Source organism: Citrus clementina, unplaced genomic scaffold (assembly GCF_000493195.1).
Source record: "Citrus clementina cultivar Clemenules unplaced genomic scaffold, Citrus_clementina_v1.0 scaffold_6, whole genome shotgun sequence".
Classification (NCBI taxonomy): domain Eukaryota; kingdom Viridiplantae; phylum Streptophyta; class Magnoliopsida; order Sapindales; family Rutaceae; genus Citrus; species Citrus x clementina.
In genome coordinates this window covers 18,111,962-18,129,108 of record NW_006262139.1, presented here as the reverse complement: position 1 = coordinate 18,129,108, position 17,147 = coordinate 18,111,962, and the positions used below count along the sequence as shown (strand labels likewise).

Below are 17,147 nucleotides of genomic sequence, written 5' to 3'. Positions count from 1 at the left end.
GATGACATTAATGCAGAAATGGATCAGGTCTATGCCGAATTATCAAAACTGATAGAGGCTAAGGAAGCAAAAGCAAAATGATTCATCTGGATATTTTCACATATTAACTTTTTAAAACGTTTAGGTATCTACCTTAATTAGTACTCCAATCCAAATTCCAATCCATTCCATTCCATGTGGATGGACATTATTTGTGGCAATATCCTATTCCTACTGTCTGATTTTACATCCATTGTTCTCGGAGTGGGTGAAACGAATAACACAATTCCATTTCATTCGAGGAGAGAAATAAAATGCAAGAGGTGTTGTGATTGGCGGCCTATTAATTTGTGAAACGTGGCAGCCCCTTAATTCGAAACCTAATTTTTTAAAATCTCATTAAGGAAATAACTTTTAAAAAAAAGATAAATTTCGGATTAATCCTTAAAACCCTAAACAAATTATAACATTCTTTATTTTTAAAAACCTTAAATTATTCATATTTTCATTCAAAATATAAGGAAAAAAATATTACAATGAGTTGATGAAAATATTTTTGCCTGAACAATAAATATATCAAGATTCTTAAAACCAAAAAAGTAATTTAAAAAAAGAGGGAGTACTTCGAAATTAAAAAAAAAAAGGAATAAATGATTAAAAATTTTAAAATGTGACGTGGCGGCCGAGTGGTTGACGCGTTAATAATTTCATGGACAATTTTTAAGGACCTCCCTTGATATTTGAGTTATTGACATTTAAATATAAAGTATTGATATAATTATAAACACCTCCCTACCGTTAATATAAAAATACGTATAATATTAATATAAAAGAATAAATATGTAAAAGCATATTGAAAATTCAAAATAATTCAAAATATCTGAGAAATATTGGCTGCAATACCGATTAACCAGTGCTTTGGATTAACCAGTGGACAAAAAAAAAACAAGTATTTTCACGAAATGAAACATCCACTTAGTTATCTCTTTCACCTGAGCAAAACCCAACAGAAATTCATCTTTCTAAAGCTGTGAAGAAGCATCTCCTTTTGCCCAAAGTTAAACGAAGATAAAAAAAGATTTTGGCTTTAGTTATGAAGGAAATGAGTTCTGGTGGTGGCTCGATTCTTCCACGAAATAAGTACTGGCAGGGAATGGCTTCAACTGTTTTTGGAATTGGAGGCCCAGACATGAGCAATCCGAGATGATTGGACATGTCAGCAGACCACTAAGTCCTTGACATCCCGACGACTCCATCAGGTGATGTGCGTGACAACAACAGCTGCACCATTCGATTTGGATCATTTGTGTCACCTCACATTTTAACACCCCCCCCTTTTTTCATTTCACTTTATTCCTTTGCTTTAAAGTTTTATTATTGATTTCAAATACTTAGATTTCGATGACAAGATGAAGAGAATTGGATCAAAGAAATGGGAGAGATTGTATAGTATGATGATAAAGGGAAAGAGTTGTTTGTTATCCTATCTTTTTTTTTTCCCTCTTTCGGTTTCGCTGTGTTTCGTTGGGGGAAAAGTTCTTCCACTTCAATTTGCTAAAAATATCAACTTTTGTTACTTTAATATCTTTATTCTTGTCCAATTCCATACTTTAATATCTTTATTCTTGTCCAATTCCATTCTTTCCAGACTATGATGCCTTGCATGATTTGGATTAATTTCCTCACTAGAGCCACGCAAGTCCAGCAGAGGGCATAAGCCAAATCCCAAGTACGTGACGTGAAGACTTTCGCTTTAGCCTGACGTGAAGACTTTCGCTTTAGCCTGGCATGGTTCATGCATGCATGGGTTCACGTGAAAATAATGAATCAAAGTTGTTCACGTGACAGCTTTAATGATTGTGCAGGAATAAAGGATAAGATCAAATCCTTAGTAGTTGTTGTTTAACTTTGTGTTTGGTAAAAGTAGCAAAGGTGTTATTTCAATTACGTATTTTGATTACAGCCGTGTTTGTAGGCTGAGTTTGTTATGTTAGTATTATAAGTAAAGGCTCCAGCATAATAAAAAGCATTCAGACAACTAAATCAATTTATCTTAGTCTTTGTTTTCTTGCCATAGCAGAAAACTCTTGTGATTGTTAGCTAACTTTGATTGGGACCTATCATATTGTCCCTTTTTTTAGTCACTTTGTTATTAGTTTTCAAATTTTGTCAATCCTTTTCCAACTTCTTTAATTGGACGACTAAAGACTGTGAAAACTAAACTACGGTGCACATTTGAATGCACTGAGAAAGTTGAGTGGCTTTATCTAATTCGAACTTTTATGCAATCGTATTCATCAAGTAAAATCTTCTCTGTGTTAACACCCCAATTGGTTTAACATCAGTCAATTTCTTACTTATAGTTTCCATGGTGGATGATGTCTTTTCCGCTCCCACTTTCAAACATATCCATATTATTTACAGCATGGAGAACAAAGAGGAGAGCTTAGTTTGATGGGCACTTTGAGAGGCATGTAGCATATTTCTTGATAAGCATTGAGGTCATCAACTGATCCATTTGGCCACCATCGGAAACAAAATTTTTAGGAGTAGATTCAGAAATCCTTCCTATTCCTGAAAATTAAATTGGAATAATTATTTGAACCTACTTGGCCAAATCATTTAATTGTGCTAGCTGATGTATTGGTTTTCATTTTCTGCTCTCTCTGATTTTTAATTCTTAGTTTTCCATTGGTTGTAAAATTATTTGCTAGCCAAAACATTTGATTTGGTCTTAAGCCATTGCATAGAAGACGGGTTCTCCTTGAGTTTAATGTGTTGTTTACATTAGAGAGGATATAGATGGTTAATTTGGTCTTTTTCTATATTTTGTGATTCTAGAGGGAATTTTATTACCCATCAGTTCCCAAAACTTTATTTAATAATTTATTATCTTGACAGTAGGGACATTTTAGTAATTTTAATAGTCTACTGACAGTCAAACTAACTAGCATCTAACAGCAACGGAAGTGTCTGTAATTATATCAATACTTTCTATTTACGTGTTAATTTCCTAAACCTCAGGGGAGGTCTCTAACAATTACCAATGTTTTCATTAACGTCACGTGTCATTAATTCTACCAAAATTGACGTTCTTCTTGTTGCTTGTGCTGCTCGGTAGGGGGTAGAGTCGACATATCTGCGTTGGCCGTTGTGTTGTATCCTATACGTATTGTTATTAGAAAAGAAACAGAATAAAAGAGAAATAACAAATAAGAAAATAAATAAAAACTCTGCAAATATTTCCCCTGCAATCCCAACACGCCGCTCGCCGTCAGCAATAACTGGCCGGCTCTAGCATATCGCACGCCTTGCCAGCTGCCATCATCCGTAAGCCGTCTTCGCTACCGCCGACAACCACTTTATTTCGGTATTGTTATAGTGTGTGTGTGTGTGTATAACAATACCACTTTTTTTTTTCTTCTGTTCCGTTGTTGCTATACGTAGAACAATAAGATCAATTAGCTGCAGTTTCGTTTGTTTCTACAATTAGTAATAAACAAAATTTATGATTTAAAACCAAGTTTACTTCTTGGCAATAAGGAATTTTTTTTTTTTTGGGAGAAGAATTTTGTGTTTTTACTATCGAATGAATTGCTTTTTTTTTTCTGTTATAGTATTTATATATATATATATATATATATATCCACAAATTGTTTTTGTAATTTTGGCTTTTCGTTGCTTTGCTCCTTTAAATTGAACAGGCTGAACAAATAGCAATGGAGAAAGAGGTCATGGAGTTGTGTGAAGCAGCAAAAAGAAGGGCAGAGACAGCAGCATCCGCAGAAGGAGAGTTGGAGGAAGCACAGTGCATTGCGGCATTGGATCAGCTCCACAAGTCTTCCATCACCTGTCAACTTCTTGTTTCCACGCAGGTGTTGTGTTACTCACTCTCCATATGTATACTTAGTTTGCTTGTTATGTCATGCATGTTAGGTTCTATGTTTTCACCTTGCATCTAATATGTTTGTGAATTACTTGATCTCTCCTATCATTTGTACAAAGATTAACCCATTTAAGATGGCATTCCAAGAAATATACTTAGATCGACCATGTGATACAGAGTTTGACTATTTGATTGGATATGGAAGCGGGTGTAAATGCGGGGAGTTGTATGAAATCAAATGGGTAATGAGAGTGATCTTGTTGAGGTTATTTTTTTGATGATGTGGGAGTGCACTTGGTAGTAGTGTGTTTGGAGTTTACAGGTCTTTTAAGAGGTTTATAATGGTCATTGGACAGGTCCATCTAGTATTTTTCGTAGAACAAAGATGCCAACACGATACAATGCAGTTGGACAAAGATTTTACTGCACAGTCTGACATGCTAAATGGCCTCTGTGGGAAGAAACAATATTTCAAAGATTGGCATGTTACTTTATGCAACTTTATTAACATTTTGCATAGACTGATAGACTAATTGCATGGCTAGTTTGCACCTGCTGGAATTTTAGTTATTTTATTTTACTTAGCTCCTTGTGCAAATTATTTCAGCTTGTAAGGCATCTTCTACCGCTGACAAAACATCCAAGGCAGAAAATCCAGGATACGGCTTCTGAACTGATTTTGTCATGGAGAAGCTTGTTCCTTGAGCAAATGAAAGGAGATGAGGAAAATGGAAGCTTTGCAATCTGTGGTGAGATCAAGTCTGCAAATGTAGAGATTGCCAAGGGCAAGCGGCAGATCACTTCTGATGAGTTTGAACAGGCTTTGGATGTTGAAGTTGTCAAGGTTCGAAGAGTTGATCAGAAGGGTGCACCGAGATCCAAGAAACTGGTAGGATCGGAATTCATTGTGACTGAGGAAACCAACTCATTGGATAATGTCGATGCCGAAGCGATTAGAGAAGAGAAGCCAGCTTCTGCTGTTGTTCCACAGAAGTTGGTTTCTATGATTAAATGCAATGATTACTTTCGGGAAAGGATAAGGGAAAAACTTTACAAGGCATTGTCCAAGGTTTCTGGTGAGGTTGATGAAGAAGTTCAAGATAAATTGAATGGATGTGATCCAATTCGAGTTGCTATTACAGCAGAGTCTCTAATGTTTGAAAAGTGGGGCCACTCTTTTGGAACCTATGAGGTTAAGTATAGATCTATATTGTTTAATCTCATGGATCCAGAAAACCCAGATTTCCGTAGAAAAGTTCTTCTTGGGCATGTCAAGCCAGAGGCACTGATCAAAATGTCTTCGGAAGAAATGGTTAGTGATGGAAGCCGGCGCTTAAATCAACAGATCAAAAAAGAGAGAGCTTCTGACAGGTACCTGCCCTGGAAGGGAGGGTACCTGGGTCCAATTTACCATTCAACGAGATACATGTGTGGTCGATGTGGGCATAAAAAGACCACCAACCACGGGAATGACCAGAATAGTTCAGCAAAACGGATAAAATGTCTTAATTGCTATCAGTATTGGGAATCAACTACGGCCTTGTACGGCCTGCTGCCCGTTTAGTCTTGTGATTAAGGATATAGTTTGAAGTTAAGCAGTTACTAGTGCTGGTGATGTGGTGATTCAACATCAATTGCAGTTAGAAGCTATTTGTGCAACTAAATTGCTAGGCCCAGAATCACTATTATACAATCCAATCAATTAATGAGTCTATTTATTTTTTTTTTTTACCATGTAAAAGTGAATGTATACCTATAAGTTATCGTATTTTTAGTTCTTATGGACCGTGCATCTGCGTTGATAAAATCAATCATTGGCTTGCAGGGGAAGACATGAAATTGTTTTCTTTTCCAGTAAGATTCTGTGGCTTAGGGGATTTTAATTAGTGATAATGACCCAAATTGCCTTATGTTGCTGTGGAATAAATTTGGGAGAGTCTACCCCCCAAGTTAAAATGAACATTAGAGGGTGGGATTTGAATTTTGCATCCTCCTCTAAGATGATGAGATATAAATAATATATCTAAAAAGAAAAGTGATGATAAGACACCATATGACATGTCATGTGATATTTCATGTGCTATTTATTGAGTAATTGATAAATTTGTAAAATTTAAGTGCATAAACTTATTTATTGAATGATAAATATTTTATAAACTCTAAATAAATAAAGAATAATGTTATACATTTGAATTTTTTTATTAAAAAAATTATCTCATATAATGTGAGTGTATACATCTCAATTTTTTTATCACAAAAATTGTCCCATATAATGTGATATTCATTGATGAAATTATATAATTAATTCACTTAAATATTATAAAAAATTATCAATTACTTAATAAATAATACATTATTCAAAATAAAATTTAAAATAAAAAAAATTGAGTTGTCTATCATAATTCATAATAAATTGCATTATCATCACACACGTATGGTTGAATTAATAAATTACTTATCTTATAATTTTTTAGAATGTCTTACAACACTACTCTTTTATTATTTTATTTTTTCAACCAGTTATGAAACTTGCAACCGTATTCCTTCACACTTAAAAACAACAAAATATCCTATTACAGTAAGGACTCAGAGTAAGTGGCAAACAAATATTACATAAGAAGGAACGAATCATTATCGTAGATATTCATCGATTTTGATTTTATTTTATTTTGCTGAACAAGATGAAAAATTGCCAAGGAGTCATGAGCTCCGAATGCCGAGAAATTGCCAGAAATTCAAAATCGAAATTGCTGAGGTAAGTATTCAGTAAACCTTTGTCTTTTTCTTTTTTTTCCCCCTTTTTCCATAATGAAGGAGTCATAGATGCCCTAGGCTGACAAAGTGTTTGATTTGGGGATTTTGCCAGCGCATAAAAGAAAAGCAATAGAGGAAATTTTATGAAATGTCTTTATATATGTGTGTGTGATGTTTATGATTTTAGTTTTTTTTTTTTTTTTTGAGGACTTACTGTTTTTAAAATTCTCTCTTAGGAGCGAGGTGGAGACTCTCTCCCACTGCACAGGTTAGACTGCCGGCTATATTACTCATTCTGGGTTAAATTATTTATTATTTGCTTTTCAATTGCTAATTTAATTTGTTGGGTTTTGGTTAATTCTCTCAGACACGACTTGGCTTCTGCCTTGCAATAAGAGAAAAAGGAGAGAGGATTACACTTGCCTATATGATCGCATTAGCGAACTCCCCGATGATATTCTTGTAACTGTCTTGTCTCGCTTGACTATTAAAGAAGCAGCTAGAACCAGCATATTATCAAGTCGATGGAGATATCTATGGAAGTGGTTTAATGGTTGTTTGAACTTTGACAATCCACTCACTATGGGGGACTATAACTGGACATTGGGTTTGGGAAGTCAGCCACTCGATGTCGAAAGACACAAGTTTGTGAGTTGGGTCAATCAAGTTTTGAGATCACTTCAATGTCACTCTCTGGAAGGGTTAAGGATTTGTTTTGATGTTGCCTCCAATGGGGATATTCATAACTGGATCAATTTTGCTGTAGAAAAGAAAGTTCAGAAGCTTGATTTGGACTTTTCTAGGGTACAAGATTTTTCATGGCCTGTTGCCGAATACACTTTTTCACCGCATCTTGACAGTTATTCTAGCTTCAGTTCTCTTACAGCCCTCAGTTTGAATACTGTAGCTGTGACAGGAGAAGCTCTTGAACATTTGTTATCTTGCTGTCATTTTCTTGAGGTGTTAACCGTAATCCACTCACCATGTCTCACTAGTCTTAAAGTTTCTGGTCCATCACTCAGGTTGAAGTACTTAAAGTTACATCTTGTGCTCTTGCAGTATGTTGAAATTGATGCACCAAATATCATATCTTTTGAATATTCTGGATCAGGAATTGTTTTTTTTAGAGATGTTCCAAATCTTACTGAGGTATCTTTTGATCGATTCTTTTGCACCTACATCATGAATAAACTCCGCCAGCTTTCAACCATTCTTCTGCAACTACACACACTTAAGTTGAACCTAGCTTTTGTGAGTGTAAGTGTGCTTTTTCCCCCTTTCCTTAATACAAATAACTAGTATTGTTATTGATCATTTATTTTGTTTTTCATTTTTATTTATTTCGATGTGCTTGTGTTACATTTTCATCAAAATTTTTCAGGTACCTGAGGCAGTCCCCTATGATCTTCCTGAATTATGTAATCTCAAGCATTTGGAAATGGAAATCAATTTATTTGATGATGATCGTCTCCTTCCTTGTGCTGCTTTCTTGAGGGCATGTCCTTCATTGTATAAATTTACACTGAAGGTGAAATGTTTTTTCCTTTTTACTTTAATTAGTTAAGAATCTTGTTTACCATTTCCGTTTATATATTTCAAGTTTGATTTGTGTATCTATGCCTAACTATGATACTGCTGTCTTTTCTTGTCTCAGCTATTTCGTGTACATCCCTCATCTGGAACAGCGCGGACTGTCAAGGATCATCCGTATTTATCAGTCTGTGAATTAAGCGTTAGGGTGGTCGAATTGGTAGGATTCGAGGGGCAGAGAGCTGAAACTGAGTTTGTGATGTATTTGATCGAGAAAGCCAAACTGTTAGAGAAGATAATTATTGATCCTTGTATACCTAAGTATTTGGGGACTCCAAAGGAATTACTGTATAGGGACAGTGAGGAGTATCATTCTGCTAGAAAGCATGCTATTGAGTTGGGAGCTAGATTTCCTTTGTGGGATTTTGTGATACCATAGACATGTAAAATAATCTTGAATTATTTTCTGGCGTGGGACGTGGGTTGGGACTTGTGAGTTCATTCACTATTCTTCTGGTTTTACACTTTTACTGGGAATGGAGCCATTTTTTTTTTCCTCCTTTCTATGATTCATCAAAATATAATGAAATACTTCTTTGTTTTCATATTGTGTACATTGTAATAAATTAGAAAGATGAAACTAAAAATGGCTTGCAGGAAATGTAGTGGAATTTGAGGCATTTGGCTTTGATGGTGATGGATGGATGGAGAGTTGGTGTCGTTGTCAGAGTGCATGTTCGCGTCACTGTCAAATGCAAAAAAACTTGGTTACTCTTAACTTGATGGCCTTCTCTTTTGAAGGCGCTTTTGTATTACCCTCTTGATTCTTTTCAAATTTCAATTGAGATTGTTTATTGTAAATTCCCCAAGGTCATTTATTCCAAAAGATGCCACGCATCATATCAGCCATGAATTATTTAGTTTCCTCTTAACGTTTATTACAAAAAAAAAAAAAAAGAGAGTCCGAATTACATTCATTATACTAATTCTCCATCCTTCTTTTGGATCCCTCTTTTAGAATTGACGTCTATGGTTCATACTCTAATTAGGTGACGCACCAAAGTCAGGGGCCCAGAATCAGTGGCAGCAAAACTGAGGTCCAGCAAGATTATAATTGTGTTGATGATCAATATAGCAAACTCTAAGAAGATATTCTTGCAAATGTCTTGTCTTTTTTATTTTTTTAACTGGTTAAGCATCAGGTTATTATACTATACATATATTTACAACTGTTATGACAACAGATCATTACACTGATATTTACAATCAGATATATACTTGGAACTTACATTATTATATTTTTATTCTATGAAATACATGTTCGGCCAAATATCCCTCACGGAGGAGGGATGTCTCTGCTCCACTTGCATTTCGCAAGAGAGAAAGACGTTACAAGTAATCTTCACACAATTATATTTAATTGAGGGAGGTTGAGTCCGTGAAAATTCGAACCATTGCCCTCATAGTCATGCTTGACTTTAAGGGTAATGGTTCACTACTGAACTACAAGTCCAAGTGGCTTGTAAATGTCTTGTCTTGCTTGACTATAAAAGAAGCAGTTACGACCAGCATAGATTGAGATGTTTATGGAAGTGGTTTTCTGGTTGTTTGAACTTTGGCAATCCCCTCCTAATGACGGACTATGAATGGAAATTGGGTTTAGGAAGTGAGCCACTTGCTCTAGAAAGGCATAAGTTTGATAGTGGGGTCAATCAAGCTTTGAGTTCACTTCAAGGTCATGCTATGGAAGAGTTAATTGTTTGTTCTGATGTGGCATCCTATAGATGTTGATGTTCATACTTGGATCAAAGTTTGCAGTAGAAAAGAGAGTTCAAAGGCTTGAGTTGGACTTTAGTAGATTCGGAATTATTCATGTAATGTTGACCAATATTCTCTCACCCATCTTGATAGTTATTCTAGCTTCAGCTCTCTTATGGCCCTACGTTTGATGAATGTAGCTGCAGCATGAGAGGTTCTTGAACATTTGTTATCTAATTACTGTCCTTCCTCGTACTGCTTTCTTGAAAGCATGTCGACCGTTATATAGATTTTACACTGAAGATGAATGTTCTCTCATTTTGTTGTTGAAAATATTATTACGACATGTAAATTCTTAGAATATGTTGTTTTATACTCTGTACATTTTTGACATGACGGGCTTTTGTCCAATAATCTCAGGTATTATAGGTACAGCCCCCATTTGGATTGGCAGAGACCTGTAAGTATCGGTCATGTGAACTGAGCATTAGGGAGGTCGAATTGGTTGGATTCATGGGATGTTTAGCTCACACAGAGTTTGTGAAATATTTTATTTCTTTTGTGGCAATTTGTGATACCATAGATGAACAATTTTATCATGAATTATTGACTCTAGCTCTTATAATTTGTACTGGGAATGAAGTCCCATTGTTTATTTAGCTGTTCATCAATATGATTATTGTAAATTTTTATTGAGCCGAGAGTTCTGATTGAAAACAAGCACATAAACAGGGTTACTTAACTTGAATTTTACTTGAGATTCCGACACAAATTTATGATTGTGGATTAAATATTATTTGTTGACTTTTAAGTCCAATGGTTCAGGAGGCAAGTACATAATTGAAATTTATTTATTTTATTTTATCTTTTTTTTTGTTGTGGATCGATTCAGTCCAATTTGCAGGGTTACTAGTTCGGCAATTGGTTTTAAGTCGGAAAAATCGACGCCCCGTCATTTGATCCACATCACTACTTATTAAACTCAATTTAAAAAATATCTATTATTATCAAAATGCACTTAAAGCAAATTAATTAGGAAAAATAAAATATAATTGAATAAGAGAGTTTTACTCTTTCGACCCGTCTCCACATGCCATTCGACTTAAGTTATTCTCATTTACTCGGTATTAATCTTACTTCATAACACACTGTCACATGATCACGAGATACGTTGGCTTTATGGAGGGAAAAATCAATGCTAGTACAATTTTAATCACAGATATGTATGTTTTAGTTAATATTTGATTATTAGATTTTAACATATTCGCATGAATTGATACGATAAGGAGTAAAATATCTCAAATTATTTATTTTAAATAACTATCCCATAATCAATGCGCTTTTGGTCTAATGGGAGAAGCATTCCACTTATAATATTGAGTGTAAGGTTCGAACCTTCATAAGAATATTATGGAGGTTAGTTTCAGATATTCCTCAATTATCAACTAATTAAGTAAAGACAGTCTCTCACTTACGAAATGTGAGTGAAGTAGATACCCTTCGAATATTAGAGATGATTTAAAATATTTGGGCAAATGCTTCAGTAGGTTAATGTATGGCAGTGGTCTCAGTTATTTAGTACGATTGTAAATATTATAATTATAATGTCTGATGTAATATCAGTAACAATATATGTATAACAGAATTCAAAAAAAAAAAAACTATCCCATAAATAATATGATATTTATTATATTCTTTATAATATTTGAATAAACTAATTGTATTATTTTATCAATAAATTAATAAACAACATATTATTTAAGATAAAAATTTAACTATTCAGCATTATTTTATAATAAATTATTTAACTTATTAATTTAAGGGAGGTCCTAAGTTACGTTGAGCGGAACCTTTTACAGTAATAATACCGCTAATAAAATCGAATACTATTGCTGTGAGAGGCGCAAGTTACGCTCAGCGTAACTTAGTACAGGCCTTAATTTAATGGTGGGTACAAATAACCACTCTCTTTATTCTACCACTTGTTCACGCGTGATTGGTGGTTCATAAATAATTATTTAAAACACACCAACACCTTGAAAATAAAAATAATGGAATCCCAATTTCAGTATACTAACCCTAGGCAGTAGTCTTTTCCCATTTCGAACTCAGGTCTCACACAACTCACAACCACCGATTCTGCTGCTGGCCGTGAACGTCCTTGGTCACCGCCGTGTCGCCTCGAAGCCGCCGTAGTATCTCCGATGGCCGGAAAACGACGGCCATTGTAGGGAAAACCAAGGAGCTTCACCAACCAGTTCAGTAAGCACTGAATCTTTTTTTTTTTACCCATTTTTCTTTCCTTGGAAATTTACTAGAAAAAAACTTTTTCTTGATTTTGACAAAGTTTTTTTTTTTGGGATGATTCTGTATAGGACAAGAGGACTAGAAAGTGAAGGAATGTGGAAAGATCTTTGACATGCCATGGATTCCTCATCTGACCTACAAGCTCACATGATTCCGGCCACACCGCATGTATGAAGTTTGCCTTTTTATTGTCAAATTCCAATGACTAAAATGCTATTTGATTATGAATGCTCCATGAAAGCAGCCAGCTGTTCCTTGTTTGTACATTTGTATTTCATACTGATATGAATTATTCATGCATCAATGTAGAGTGAAATTGTAATTAACTTATAAGTAGGAATCATCTTATCCTTTACAATTTGGGCTTTTTTTTGGCGTTTGTTTTCTTATTTTCATCTGTGATGTTTGTGTGGTGAAATGGTATCTGCAAATACGAATTAACCCTATTATTGCAGCTTTCAGCTCAAACAAATGCAGTATTGGTTGACGATTCATCAGCATCAATGCAAGTGGATCAAACTGAAAACTCTGTAGTTGCAAGGGATGGAATGCAAAATGGAGGAACAGAATTGGTCATTTACAATTCTAAGGTTGTACCAGAAAGTAAATTTGGAATTAGATTTAGATTTTATCTTGCTATCTATTGTCAGGAGGAAGGGGAAAAAAAGAAGAGAAACTAAAGAAAGAACAGACACTTTTGATATTATATTATGAGATAAAAGTAGTTGTTTATGTTATTTTATCACGTTATTCATACAATAATGAACTGACTTTGCAATAAAGCAATCTCTGTAGAGACTTCAAGACGATCTACAAATGATAGGCCTGAAAATTAAGCAGCACGAGGACCATATTAAACTTTTGAAGAGCCAAAGCCTCAAGTTAGGGGATTCTATTCTTGACTTGCAAGGTATATTACTTCTTTTCATCTACTACATATGTCAATGTAAATTAAGTCATTATTGAGCTTTGCAAAATAAATGAAATGAAAACAAAACATTGGCTCCCTGCTTCAAACTGTAGGTGAAATGAGCCGTCCCCAAATTTTATAAGAATAAACTTCAGGAGCTTTGGATAAATGTCTGATTGACATTCTTTTAACTGTCATCTTATAGGATATTTAAGTTTCTTGATGTAGGAAGCATATGGAAAAAATGTATTAGAAATTATGGTTTTTGTATATAATACTTTTTATACCTTTCATTAATAATATTTCAGATTATTCTGCTTTGGGTGTATCTTTGTTATTAATTTGACGTTTTCTCTCTTTGAGAGCTATTTTTCCTTGTGTATTTGAGACGTATGCTAGAACGACATTTATCATCGCTTCTGCAGTGTGTCCTTTCTACTATAAGTTACCCCATAACTGCTGGGTCAAGAATTTAGGAATTCTTGCTCGGAACTGGTAAAGAGCATTGACCATGCACCCTGAGATTGCAAGTACTATATCCTGTCGTTTGTGTTGATCTTTCTCCATAATCTTTTTTATCTAAAAGCTAGGTGGTAAACTTTGTCACTAAGTTTAAGTAATTATGTTCTAAAGATGTTGTATAAAAGATTTTTGACTTAAGGTGGCAATTGTTTATAGTTACTTGGCATCAACTTAAAACTTTTGGACTTTTTCTGGTTTTGGTATAAATGATGCACTTTGATTTCTGTATTTGTCTGCTTCTGATAAGTTTTCATCCAGTTAATCTTGGGAAGTATCATTCTGCAAAAGTCGATAATGAGGACCATTCCAACCATCAAAATGAGGAGGAAACAACAGGACAGATTCTTCAGCATGAGAAATCTGCTGCAGGTGTTTTGTGTCAGCTGAAAACACGCCATTGCACTCAGGCATCTCATCTTACATTCACCAAAGATGTCCTTGGTATTGTTGCTTCACTTGGCCAACTTGAGGATGAGAATCTTAGCAGGTCAGTCGGATCTTGTACTGTTTGCTCATCTTTCTGCATTTGTGGTTGTGCTTTTAGATAGGCTTATTTTTAGCTTCATTTTCCTTTTTATAATTTGCTTATATTGCTGCTTCTTGTCATTAATGATTTATTATCATTTAGATTTTATACATAAAGCTTACATGGCGTTACTGTGTCATGTGCTTCTGAATGGTCAGTGATTTTAATTGATGCATTGCCACAAAGATAGGTTGATGGTGTCAAAGAGTCACGTTTCTGTTTAGGTTGTGGGCTGAGTGTTGAGGGAAGTTGTGACAACGTGAATATTATTACTTTTTCACCATCCTTTATTTGTTTTTCTTGTTATCTCGAGTGCAGTCTTTTATCGGAGTACTTAGGAGTGGACACTATGCTGGCGATTGTCTGCAAGACTTTTGAATGTGTTAAGGCTCTGGAAACATACGATAAAGAAGGCCACATTATCAAAAGTTCTGGTCTTCATGGGCTTGGTGCTTCTATTGGGAGGGCTATAGATGGCCGGTTTCTTGTCATATGCCTTGAAAATTTGAGGCACGAGTCTTTTTATGATTTATTAATGATGTGGACTTTCTAAGAACTTTCAATGTTTAAACATTCTGAGAACACTTCGTTTTTCCAGACCTTTTGCTGGTGAATTTGTGGTTGATGACCCACAGAGGAGGCTTGATCTTTGGAAGCCGCGATTACCCACTGGGGAGTGTCCACCTGGCTTTCTTGGCTACGCTGTGAATATGATCAATATTGACAGTAAAAACTTGTTTTGTGCAACTGCAAGTGGCCATGGTCTCAGAGAGACTCTTTTTTATAATCTCTTCTATCGTCTACAAGTGTATAGAACAAGAGCTGACATGTTACTTGCTCTTCCCTTAATAAGTGATGGAGCTATTTCTTTAGATGGTGGGATTATTAGAAGCTCTGGCGTCTTCTCCCTTGGCAGTCGGTAAGAAAATCTGCCATCACAACTTCACAAGTTAGATGACTGATTTATTTTTTGTCATCTGTATTGTAGAATTATTTTTTTCTCTTTCACACTTTTCTACTTGCTATTTAGGTTTTTCTTAGATGTTGACATAATTTTGTGCTGCAATTGGAAGTTATGGCCCTTCAAATTGTGTTGGATGGTCAGTTTCACTAAACAATTTGTCCTGGAATTGACTATTTCACTATTGGACTCGCTTCCATTTTAATCCAAGGCCCCGTATATTAACCATTGTTTCTACTTATATACACATCATATATCTCTGGATTTCAATGAATGGCTTCATCGGTAGTTATACAGCAAAACCACATTGGCCTTGTGGAACGGAAATATTATATTGTGAAAGGATTAGCTTTCATTTGATTAGAAGAACAACAGAGCAATAATTATTTTGGCTTACAAAAATTAGGCATTTTGCTATTCAATTTTATATTTGCTAACTAAAATTTGTGGATTATGTGTCATGAACACCCATCCTGCATTTTTGTCCTTTTCCATTAGTAGAATGTCACATACTACCAAACCACTGAACCTTAATGGGGTTAAAAATGAAAAAAAAAAAAAAAAGAACCAGGTGCTTGCGTCAATTGATTTGATACTGTAAAAAATTACTTCCTGGTTCAAAATCAGAATTTGACGCTTTATTGATGTGACTTTAATTTTTATGGATTAATGATGATTGAGGGATTTTATTTGCTGCTAAATGTTTGTTTTTCATATTTGGACATTTGATATCAGGCAGGATGTGGATGTGAGATTTCCAAAATCATCTGGGACATCAGACATGCTTGCTAAGTATGCCGCAACTGAGAAGCAGATCCAGGAAATGAAGTTTAGACTAGAGACTTTGCAGGAAGATCTTAAGAGAGAACAGGCTCTATTGAAAAATGCAAAGGATACTTTTGAAAGGAAGAAGCAAGAGTTTGTCAAGTTTTTAGCAGATAGCTCGTCATTTGCGATTCAGGTGATGTGTGAGTTTTATCTGATCCTCTAGTATGGCCCCCCCTCAGGCTTGCCATTTTCTTGTTATGGCCTCTGCAATTTAAAACTTTAATGTTAATAGCCCTAACCCCACATGCCAATTCCTAGTTTTCCTCCTGGTCAGGAAGTCGTCAAATTTCAATCTTATTGGTTTTATAAATGTGTTTGCCCTTGATTCAAGGCAATAAAATTTCATTTTGAATCACACCTTTACTTGGCCGAAGTTGCTGTGTTTCCTGCCATGGAAAGCGATATGAGCCATCTTTCATATTTCCATTGGTTTGTAGCATTTAATTTTACTTGTTTTCACTTTCATCATTTGTGGATAAATTCTAAATGTTCTTGTTGATAAAATGGCAGTGTCAGATGCAAGCAGCACGGGAAAAGTTCACCCCAAGATGATTTTGGGAATCTGCCTCCAAAGTATGAACTTTTATAGTTTGACGTTGGTCATGAAGCATGTTGATGTAAATGCTCACTAATGTGGTTTCTTGAGGCAAGCATGACTCTTTTGAGCTATGGTTTTTCTCGAATTCAAGGTGCAGAAATGTGATTAGTTCTTAGTTCTTAGGTTTGGTAGGTACTCTGGTGACCTTTTAGGTAATTAAAAATTCATGAATGCCAATGATGGCAGATGTACCTTGAGCCTGAAGGAAACAACAGGGCCATGAAATTTCATTTTTAATCCTTTAATGGATTCCAGTTCACAATCGGGTACAAGTCAGTGATCTGTATGTTGTACGGTGAAAGGCTTTAGTGTTGCGTCATTGCCTTGGTGCATATATAAATAAACAAATAAAGGAAAGAATTATATAAACCGCAAAAATCCTATGTATTTATTTTTAATGCTTCTAGTGACATAAAAAAAAATGCAAACGTTAGTGTTATTCTTTTTACAAAGCAAATGACATTGACATCCTTTAGCTAAGGAACGCGGTTGGCTTTGGAAACTTTAAGGACATAATTTTTGTTTGAGTCAGAAATTTTGGGGAGGAAGCACAGCTGTGTGTGAATGGTGGTGGTGATGATATTTATG

General features: G+C 35.0%; 3 protein-coding genes across 5 annotated transcripts; all 3 read left to right on the top strand.

Annotated features, from left to right (window-relative positions):
* Positions 1–3,116: 3,116 nt before the first annotated feature.
* LOC18038928 (transcription elongation factor TFIIS) lies at positions 3,117–5,804 on the top strand. Of its 2 annotated transcripts, none has more exons than XM_024181567.1 (3): positions 3,117–3,309; positions 3,684–3,854; positions 4,473–5,804. In XM_024181567.1, the coding sequence occupies exons 2-3, from the start codon at positions 3,699–3,701 to the stop codon at positions 5,427–5,429; spliced, it is 1,113 nt and encodes a 370-aa protein (XP_024037335.1). In that variant the 5' UTR covers positions 3,117–3,309; positions 3,684–3,698; the 3' UTR covers positions 5,430–5,804. The 2 variants fall into 2 exon arrangements, with proteins under 2 accessions (XP_024037335.1, XP_006429702.1); XM_006429639.2 differs by having other exon boundaries at positions 3,117–3,349; positions 4,473–5,803.
* A 572-nt stretch (positions 5,805–6,376) lies between these two features.
* LOC18038813 (F-box/FBD/LRR-repeat protein At5g53840) lies at positions 6,377–8,752 on the top strand. Its single transcript, XM_006429638.2, has 5 exons — positions 6,377–6,620; positions 6,856–6,887; positions 6,987–7,876; positions 8,001–8,147; positions 8,274–8,752. The coding sequence occupies exons 1-5, from the start codon at positions 6,547–6,549 to the stop codon at positions 8,586–8,588; spliced, it is 1,458 nt and encodes a 485-aa protein (XP_006429701.1). The 5' UTR covers positions 6,377–6,546; the 3' UTR covers positions 8,589–8,752.
* Positions 8,753–11,939: 3,187 nt separating this feature from the next.
* On the top strand, positions 11,940–16,821 carry LOC18039308 (protein DEFECTIVE IN MERISTEM SILENCING 3). Of its 2 annotated transcripts, XM_006429635.2 has the most exons (9): positions 11,940–12,169; positions 12,283–12,382; positions 12,670–12,804; positions 13,010–13,124; positions 13,905–14,133; positions 14,491–14,682; positions 14,771–15,091; positions 15,869–16,094; positions 16,472–16,821. In XM_006429635.2, exons 2-9 carry the CDS (start codon positions 12,332–12,334, stop codon positions 16,511–16,513), a joined length of 1,311 nt encoding a protein of 436 aa, XP_006429698.1. In that variant the 5' UTR covers positions 11,940–12,169; positions 12,283–12,331; the 3' UTR covers positions 16,514–16,821. The 2 variants fall into 2 exon arrangements, with proteins under 2 accessions (XP_006429698.1, XP_024037334.1); XM_024181566.1 differs by lacking the exons at positions 11,940–12,169; positions 12,283–12,382 and having other exon boundaries at positions 12,713–12,804; positions 12,998–13,124.
* Positions 16,822–17,147: the final 326 nt, after the last annotated feature.

Excerpts from the sequence above, each read along its gene's own strand:
- LOC18038813 (XM_006429638.2), top strand. The coding sequence starts at position 6,547 with ATGAAAAATTGCCAAGGAGTCATGAGCTCCGAATGCCGAGAAATTGCC. Across the intron at positions 6,888-6,986 it reads GACTCTCTCCCACTGCACAG|ACACGACTTGGCTTCTGCCT; the intron begins GTTAGACTGCCG and ends TAATTCTCTCAG. Across the intron at positions 8,148-8,273 it reads TGTATAAATTTACACTGAAG|CTATTTCGTGTACATCCCTC; the intron begins GTGAAATGTTTT and ends TTCTTGTCTCAG.
- LOC18038928 (XM_024181567.1), top strand. The coding sequence starts at position 3,699 with ATGGAGAAAGAGGTCATGGAGTTGTGTGAAGCAGCAAAAAGAAGGGCA. Across the intron at positions 3,855-4,472 it reads AACTTCTTGTTTCCACGCAG|CTTGTAAGGCATCTTCTACC; the intron begins GTGTTGTGTTAC and ends AAATTATTTCAG.
- LOC18039308 (XM_006429635.2), top strand. The coding sequence starts at position 12,332 with ATGGATTCCTCATCTGACCTACAAGCTCACATGATTCCGGCCACACCG. Across the intron at positions 12,805-13,009 it reads TGGTCATTTACAATTCTAAG|AGACTTCAAGACGATCTACA; the intron begins GTTGTACCAGAA and ends CAATCTCTGTAG. Across the intron at positions 15,092-15,868 it reads GTCTTCTCCCTTGGCAGTCG|GCAGGATGTGGATGTGAGAT; the intron begins GTAAGAAAATCT and ends ATTTGATATCAG.